Here is a 9,181-nt window from a genome sequence, read left to right on the forward strand (position 1 = left end):
CTAGATCAAGGAAAGCTCTTTACATACCAAAAGCCCCCAAACAACAGCAGGGGTGTGGGGGGAAATCTCTGAAAGCCTTTTTAAGCTCATTGTGTAGCAGGATCCTGCACTCGGTTATCATATCTCAGGGCTACAGGCCTCGACCAGGAGGCACGTGACACTAAGACCAAGTGTCTTATGAACAGTCAGACAAATATGTCCTTTGAAGATAAAAGGTGTAGGAAGTGGTTCTGGAGAAAGTATGGAAGTCTTTTTGCAGCAGTAGGAGAGGTAGTCACAGGAGATTTTCTAGGTTAGCATCTGTGGGCAAAATTATATGAGGTATGCCTTAGTCAGTGATTAATCATTCTTTTAGGGTTGCTAGAAAGAACAAAACAGTCTAAATCATCATATTGTCATTGATAGAAATAGTTGTTTTTGGAACTGAAAGTGCTTTTGCAAATGCTCTGTGTAATAATGGGACAAGTGAAGTAGTTGTCATGGAAAAATGACTTACCAGGTGGAGCCCAGCAAAGGTGGGAAAGCATGTCTCAAGATCTGGGTTGCAAGGTAAAGCAGCAACGGAACAGGAGAACAGAGGCTCTGCATGCAGCTGAGTTGAGCCTGCTGTAGGGGTGATGTGGGGAAGGAAAATCCTCCTCACCAGTAAGTGGGAACTTTCCCATTTTGGGAATAAGAACCAAGTATTTCAAAGACATTAGCTCTCAGACACCTTAAAGCTTCCAGCTGCGTATGGAGTGAAAATGCCCCATTATGCTGGTGAGGTGGTTCTGAAGAATGAGGCTGGCAGTTGAGGGTCTTTGCATGTTGCATTCATGTGCTTGCACACAAGTGAGCTTTGCCTGCTTCTGCCCAAGCTAGGCTGAGTTCTTCTTCAGACCTTTGCCCTGGCCATGCCCTTGAGGCTGTGTACCATCTAGTGTGGCATTTCTTCGGCAGGAGAACATGGGGAGTAGCTGTGTTGCCTAAACAAGCAGGCACGCAGGCTCCAGTTGTTTAACTTGCACTCTTTCCAGTGACCACACGCAAAGAAACAGCAGCTCTATCTCCTAAAAGTACTTGAATAGCTACGTGGCTTGGTAGGAATGCTTAACCCCAAATGGCTTTCATAGGTTAGCAGGGCAAAATAAGACTTGCCGTTAGCCTAATTTGGGATATTGGAAGGCCAAGAACTGAAATAGCTGTGTTCTCATTCTTCTGCTACTCTGAAGTAGCCACTGCTTAGCTATCCAGACTAGCCAGTGAGTCCTGCAGTGAAAACCAGTCCTGGCACACTCTGTTTGCATTTTTGCCAACTGTAGGGAGCAGTGCTCCTCCAGCTACGTGGCATTGGTCCCTGATGCTGTTGCAAAGAAACCTCTGTGGGGGTTAACTCCTGTTGGGGACTCTCTAGAACCCCCAGTGCGGCTGCTGTCCATGCCATGGAGCTTGTGCTATAAAAGGGGTGCATGCCGAATGTGTGAGCCCCCATCGTACCCAGTCTGTCACACAAAGCAGAGCACTGGGCAGTTCTCAGTGTGAGTGCAGTGTCCTTTACCCACAGCTGGACTGTGTAAACTGGGGAAGATCATATTTCTCTATGCAGCAAATTCAGCAAAGTTGGTTGCTGAGTGAGAGTTGAAGAAGTCATAAAAGTCTCGTCAATGGATTTTATTGTGCTCTTGCTCACAAGCAAGTGATACAACAGCATTATCTTACACTAGGTCTACAAGACTCGTCTTTATCTGCAGCTTGCAGTACCCTGTGTTAAGTATGAATTCTGTGTTCTTTAGGTGGCAATGATTTTTCACACTCCCTCCCAGAGATACTCTAGCAAAGTACATAGGGCTGAGCACTCTACCAAAAAACACCAGTTTATTGTGTCTCCAGGATGCTTACCTCCCACCTCTTGTGAGGACTTTTATTTCTCTAGTTGAAAATGGGGCTGATAGACCTGAGCAGGGGAAACAGCTCCTGACTCCAGCTGTGGGGTGTCATGGGCTGTAGGAGCTGTGGTGTCCCCATGCCTCCTTAATGCAACTGAAATGTTGGAGGAGAAGGGAGAAGCACCAGATTCCTCAGGACTCACTAGGTACTGTGTCGCAGATGCTCAAGCGCTGCTGCCATGCTGTAGCAGCCAATTTGGAAGCTCTCTTGTCACCTCTGAGTGCTTGCATCTGGGAACAGTTTGGGTTTTGCTTATTTTTAAAGGCAGGCTGCTCTGGCACTGATGCTGGGGGCTAGAGCTGCTGAGAATAGGCTGTTAACCAAACCATAGCACTAAAGGGTAAAGAAAGATTATTTTTTTTTTTTTTTTTTTTTTTTTCATGTGAGAGCCCCAAAAATGACTGTGGCCTTGGGGAGCCATGGTGGAGCCTGAGGTTTGGAGTCATGGTAATTTGGTGGCTACTGAAGATAAGGGCCAGTCCTGGGAGGGACAAACTCAATGCAGGGTGTGCTTCTGCCTGGTATTGTTGAGGACTCTGGAAGGTGCTGGGCATGGGTGTGGTTAGGGCAACCCTAACTCTGTGGCTCTGTTTCAGCTGCTTTCTTCCAAGACTGCATATCTGAACAGGACCTGGATGAAATGAACATTGAAATAATTCGGAACACGCTGTATAAGGTAAATGAGTCTCTTGGGAGGGAAAGAGATGTGAACTTCCCTGTTTATTTCTAATGTGACTACAGCTCTGTCTCAGGTCAGGAACTCCAACCTGAACTGGCTTCCTTCAACCAAAGACAAGAGAGTATTTTCCTCTTGGAGTAGGCTTAAAAATAAGTTTGCTTCCTCTCTCTTTTTCACCTGGTGTTGTGATAGAGTAAACATGATAAAGAACAAGTTGTACCAATTGGAAAGTGAAATCGTAGTGGCTCTCAGAGGGGCCTGGCATCCGATCACCCAGCTCTGCAGGGTCAGGGCACCAGAGTGAGGCAAAGTGGGGTTGTTTGGTTTTTTTGAGCTGTCAAGAAACTGTGCAAGAGATTTTGCAGAGGCTCTGCCTTTGAATAAATTTCTGCAGGCAGGAGGAGCCTGCTCCTTAACCACATGAGTTTAGGTGTGTGGTTAACTGCAGTCGAAGGGCTGAAGTGGCGAGGTCTTAAACTTGGTTGAAGGACTTCCACAGGCTTGGCTTTCTGTCTTGGGCTCTTTCAGAAGAGCCTCCAACAATCTTCTCAAGCCTTCAGTGGCTGTGGTTGGGGTTTGGTGCTTGTAGTAGAGCAATGTAAAAGGTGCAGCCAACGTGGAGGAGTCTGACAGGCTGGGGAAAGTTTGGCAGAAGGATATGGAGGGGCTATAAGGATCTCCTTGTCCTGAGCCTGCATGGGGAGCTGTCGTGTCCTCTGCAGGGCTGGTCTGGTTTTAGCTGGCAGTATCAAAGCATCTTTATGTGCAGGCTGTGGCTATCGCTCCATCTCCACTCTCCGGATGAAGGGTGGGATGCAGATTGTATCTGCCAACCTTGTTTTGGCTGGTCACAGCCAGCCTGCAGTCAGTTTGACCTCTACTTCCCAAGGAAGTGTGTTTTCTCCTGTTTGGAGAGGCAGAGAACAGGTCAGGCGTGAAGGGAAGAAGGCAGAGGGAGGCGAGAAGGAACTGTATGTTGGCAGTTGAGCCTAGCTGCATGTGACCTCTGGCATGTACTGGGCTTTTGCTGTAAGGGGGGAGTCTGCCTGCCTGTATAAACACCCATACCCTTACAGGGTGCAGACCTCTGTGGTGGGGGAAAGTGGGGAGCAGAATAAGCACAGGGAGAGCAGTTTGGGGGATGCTGTCATCTTGGGTCCCAGCTGTCACATCCTTTTCCATGTCCCTTTTGAGGCCTGATACTGCTTTGCGTTCTGCTCTTCCTACCCCCAAATTGGAGCAGAGGTACCTGGGATGTCCTGGCATGTGCTGGGACTGGTTCTTGCTAAAGAGCAGCCCCTGGGGAGTACAGGGGCTCTGTCAGCAACAAATCACAGGGCTGCATGAGTGTAAAAGGTAACTGTTGCTTATAGACTCACGCTTGAATCCACCTCTCTCCCCAGGGACTGGAAAGTTTTTAATACGATGCAAATGGTCTTCATAGGCAAATGAGGGAAATAAAATCAGGTCTGAGATTTGAGCAGAATTCACAGGAAGAAAGCAATTACAAAAGTTTCTTGTAAGCAGTGACAAGCTATTAGGTTCTCAAATGGAAATATGGTTAAGATGGGGAGCAGAGGTTAAAAGTAAGCAGACAGCTCTTAGTGTAGAGGGCAGTTGGCAGTGGAGTCCTGCAAGAGAGGTGTGCTGGCATTGTTATCTTCAGTGCTTGCTCCCTTTTTTCCACATCTTTAATGGATATGTTGAAGTGAAGCTGACTGACTGTTGGCCTTTGCTGGCGACCTTCTTCTAGGAACCAGCTGAAGGAGCTTTGTGACTGGACAGTAAAATATATCAGGCAAATCAATTGTGGATAAATGTGGAGTGATGTATGGGAGAAGCAAGGAAGTAATCCTAATTCTGCTCCTACAGCAAGGATTTCCTTGTTCCTTTCTATTACTAACTGAAATCTTGGGTTATGATTGACCTAAGCAAGTGTCTCTACCAGTCAATCTATTCCGAAGAGTAGGAGAGAAGAGAATTGCAGATATGACTGTGCTGCTGCATACATCTGTAGTGTTCATCCTTGAACAGTCTCATTCCTCTACTCTCTCATGTCCGAATACGAGAAGCAGAGCAGGAGAAGTTGCTAAGGAGGACAAGTGTAAAGGTTTGGGTACAATGACTTCTGTATGGGGAAGCTACAAAAATGGTTGGGATCCTGCACTTGGAAGAGGAGTGAATCTGGGCTGTGGTGGTAACTGCAGAAAGTGTTGGAAAAGTCAACCTGGATGGACAGGCTACAGGTGTCCCTTTAGGCTGGATGTGGCAGACAAATGGGGCTAGTGGGAAACAGAGGGTAAATGTGTGGGTTCATGGCAGTAAAAGTCCATTAAGGATTATTAAATGCAAAGACACCATCACTTCTGGGGTAAGGGTTTCAGGACACTGGACAGTTTCTGTAAATTTCTGTCATCTGCAGAGGGGTCGATAGGGGAGGGTACCATGGTGGCTGTTTTACAGTCTGTGTTTCCATAGTGTCAGTGATACTGGATCCTCATCGAGTGCTGGGTATTTGATTTCACCTGGTTTTGCTTATAAAACCTTAGGTTTATGTGTGAACTCTGAGAACAGCGGAGGTAGTGACTGAAGCTCTTATCCAGGTTCCCTCTTCTGTCAGCCTCAAGCAAAGTCTTTTATCCATGTCCTTGTTCCTGTGGTGACTCTGCAGACTGATGCTCTGTGCTCTCCTGCACTTGAATGGTGGCAAGTGCTGGAGACGATGTATCTTTGTGTGATGCTCACCGAGCACAATCCTCTTGCAGCACGTGGTAACAAATGTTTACAGAACGCAGTAATCCAGGTGCTTTCCCTGTGCAGAGGCTGAGGGTGTCCAGCATGTGCATTCTTGGTGCATTTCCAGCCCTACGGTGGTTGTAACAAAGCGGAGATTTGTGATGTTTCAGTATCATTTTATTCCATCCCTTTTAAGTCATTCTGGTTGCAGCTCTCTGTCCAGGGAGGTGTTTTATCACATGATGACTTCTGAGAATATTTTTGCTGAACAGCACTTTTAGCCATGCACAGCCTTCATAGGCTCCCCCTGGGAGATACAGTCATCTTCCAGCTGGATTATGGTACATCTCCACAAAGGATTACGTTTCCTGGAGGCAGCATAGCTGTGCCTAGCCTTGTATGTTTTCTGCAGTGCTCCACTTGGGATGGAGACCAGGTGGCTGCAGTGTGAAAAGAGAGTTGCAGAGAATGGCTGGTTTCCTTCACAGATGTCCTGTCTCATCTCTTGACTCTGCTTACACAGCGGTACTTTCTGAGCTTAGGTCTTGCAGCTATAGTTGTGTGGCTTGGCATGTTTTTGGAGGCCAGACTGAGGTCAGGAAACCACGTGAGACTTCAGTAAATACTTTGCAGTTAGACAACTCAAAGGAGCAAAATAAGCTTTAACCTTGCTGGCTGGGGATCTTGCCTGCAGTAAACTCATGCAGTCCCTTGAACAAACCCAACCACAACCCTTCATGTCTCCAGCTCCTGGGGAAGTGCTGTCTGTTGTGTGGGCTTGCCATCCGAGTTCACCTGGGGTGAGAGCGTCCACGCTGTGTTACAAAGCGTCTGGGAACATCCCTGCTTGCTGTCTGTCCTCTGCTGAACAGCGCTCTGGGGCAATAGATGAAGCAGTGTAGATGAGTGTTCATCTGCCCTCTCTCTTCCAGGCTTACCTGGAATCCTTCTACAAGTTCTGCAAGTCACTGGGAGGTACCACGGCAGATGCCATGTGCCCAATTCTGGAGGTAGGTCTGGAAACGCCTGTAGCTGGTTGGTGTTACAGTGATATTCATTGCTCTGTGCTCAGGCCAGCTTGCCTGCCAGCACAAAGGATGCTCAAGATATTCTTCAGCATCCCCATGCACATTCTTCCTGCTCACTGGGAGACCTAGGGAAACGGTGCCTGCACATGGCTTTGGATAGGATTGGTTCCCCAGTCCTGTTCTTGCCAGATGCTGACACATCTGTTGCCTTTGTGGCAACATCTTCATCCTCTGACATGGCTAATGAGCAGGAGGGCAATCAGAGCTGTTCAGTGCATGGCCTGTCTCTGTGCCAAGGCTGTCTGTGGGATGTGCAGGTCTCGGGAGCAGTAGGTGAGAGAGACTCCTTGACCTGGGCTGAGTTCTGCTCAGTGATTTGGCTTGTGCCTGGGCTGGGGATTTCTTCACCTGACTGCTCCCCAGGCATCAGCTACTGGGCATTCTGGGAGCCTGCACATGTAGCCTGCCCTGGCTGAGCACTGGAGAGCTGTCCCAGGCAGTTTGCTTGTGCTGTACTCTGACGTGGCTCTCTTCAGAGCAGTGTCAGTACCTGCTGGCCTCCGGAAAATATCACAGAATCACAGAGTGGCTGGGGTTGGAAGGGACCTCTGGAGATCATGTAGTCCAACCCACCTGCTAAAGCAGGTTCACCAGAGCAGGTCACACAGGATTGCATCCAGGCAGGTTTTGAATGTCTTCAGAGAAGGAGACTCCACAATCCAGCTGGGCAGCCTGTGCCAGTGCTCTAACAGATGCTGCATCCCAAAGTGAACTGCTCTTCTCCTGCAGTTTGAAGCTGACCGGAGGGCCTTCATTATCACCATTAACTCATTTGGTACTGAGCTGTCCAAGGAGGACCGAGCAAAGCTGTTCCCGCACTGTGGCAAGCTCTACCCTGAGGGCCTGGCTCAGCTGGCCAGAGCGGATGACTACGAACAAGTCAAAAATGTTGCTGACTACTACCCTGTGAGTGCTTTGGGCTGAGGGCTGTGGGAACTGGTGGAGGGACCTTCTCTGGATCAGAGCTTCTTGGGGATCTGGGGGAACTTGTGGATTGACAGCCTGGGGACAGGGATGCCTGTCTTCTGCTGCCACTGATAGTCCTGTGCTCTGCTTGGCCAAGGAGTTGGCTTGATTGGGATGCCTTTGGCTTGTTAGTCACAGCTGTCATTGCAGGGGTGATAGGGAAACCAGGTTGTCCTGTGCGCCCTGTCCCAGGGTGTGGGGACAGTCCTCACCACCAAACCCTTGAGATATTGATGTAGCAGCAATGACGATCCCTCTTTGGCTGGTTGGGATGAGAAGTCATGTGCCACATCTCCAGCCCTCGTGGGTTGCTGAGCTCTGGTTCAGTCGCAGGGGAAACGCTGACCTGGGAGGACACATTTGGATGTGTCTGGGTTCCGTAAGCTGTTCTTGTGCATGACTGGGGACCTGTTTGGAGTCAGAGAGTTCTGTGTCCCGTTACTGAAGCAGACAGCGCTAGTGTTTGCAGGCACTGAGGTCTGTCCCAAAGACTCCAGTCTGTACATGGAGGGGTCTGTACCTGTTGTGTCCTCCTGAAGGGTGAAAGCAACAATACGGCTTTGAGAACTGCACATTTCAGAGAAGGGGTAGAATCTCTGGCTGGACAAGCTCACAGATGAAATAAAGGCTTTCTCTGCCTTCCTGGGGCTTGCCCTCAGCCAGTGTGTATGCAGTGCAGCCTTGGCAGCATCCCCTTGCCAATGTATGTATGCACAGGGCAGAGTCTTGACTTTTCTGTGTCCCTGCTGACCTGATGTGGTGGCTGGGGTGTCTGTTTGATGCACAGGGCCTCCAAACGCTGCTGAGCTTGGAGGCCTTTGGGGTTTGGGTACATCCTCTTGTAATGTCTTCCTGCAGGAGTACAAGCTGCTCTTTGAAGGGGCTGGCAGCAACCCTGGAGACAAGACCCTTGAAGACAGGTTCTTTGAGCATGAGGTGAGTGAGCACTGAGACACTTCTTGGAATGTTCCTGCCTGTGCCATTTGCAAAGCTCAGGGTAGCAGCAAGCTTGTCTGCTGCCCTGGCAGCAGTGCTGCGGATGAATGAGTTTGGAGCAAGGAACAGGATGCCCAGCATGGTGCTCAGTCCAAGTTCTCACTGCAACAGATCAGAGCAGTGTGAGAGGCAAGTCTAGGGCTGCTGGTGGATATTTGGTCTGTTGACAGCAAAACCAGAGTGTGACTGTGGGAAAGGAGGATTTTTTTGCAGTACCTGAGGGTATAAATATTTCCCCCTTGAAATGCTAGAGCCTGTCCTGAGCCCTGTGCTCAGGTTAGAGCTGCCTCAAGGACCTGGAGAGACCTGTGCTGAGCCTTCCGGCAGTCGTGGGACCTCCCAAGCTTCTCCACGCTTGCATTGACCAGCTCCTCCTGTCTGAGGTGGACAAGTGACATGTCCTTGTTTGGGCTTTCTCCAGGTGAAGCTGAACAAGCTGGCCTTCCTCAACCAGTTCCACTTTGGAGTCTTCTACGCCTTTGTGAAGCTGAAGGAGCAGGAGTGCCGCAACATTGTGTGGATTGCAGAGTGCATCGCCCAGCGGCACAGGACCAAGATTGACAACTACATTCCCATCTTCTAACCCTGCTCTGCTCCTGTCTGATCCTCCTGCCCCTGGAGTCCAGAGGGACCCCCGTCTAATGTCCTGAGTTACCCCTTGCCCAGACTCCAGGATTGTCCCATCTGTGGAACTGGCTCAGATGAAGAAACTGTACAGTTGCTAGTTAAATTATTCAGAAGCTGAAGTTTGAGTTGTGTGTGCTGTGCGGGGTCTGGAGGGACCAGTGTC

General features: G+C 49.3%; 1 protein-coding gene across 1 annotated transcript in view; it reads left to right on the plus strand.

The window, feature by feature from the left end:
- ATP6V0D1 (ATPase H+ transporting V0 subunit d1) overlaps nt 1-9,137 on the plus strand; it is a 32,658-nt gene extending 23,521 nt beyond the window's left edge. The window contains exons 4-8 of the mRNA XM_082062511.1: nt 2,523-2,602; nt 6,274-6,351; nt 7,159-7,335; nt 8,254-8,331; nt 8,813-9,137. Of these exons, the coding sequence (XP_081918637.1) occupies nt 2,523-2,602; nt 6,274-6,351; nt 7,159-7,335; nt 8,254-8,331; nt 8,813-8,974 (575 nt within the window). The 3' untranslated portion in view covers nt 8,975-9,137. The remainder of the gene's footprint in view (nt 1-2,522; nt 2,603-6,273; nt 6,352-7,158; nt 7,336-8,253; nt 8,332-8,812) is intronic.
- Nucleotides 9,138-9,181: the final 44 nt, after the last annotated feature.

This window comes from Streptopelia decaocto, assembly GCF_964273445.1.
Source record: "Streptopelia decaocto genome assembly, chromosome: 11".
Lineage (NCBI taxonomy): Eukaryota > Metazoa > Chordata > Aves > Columbiformes > Columbidae > Streptopelia > Streptopelia decaocto.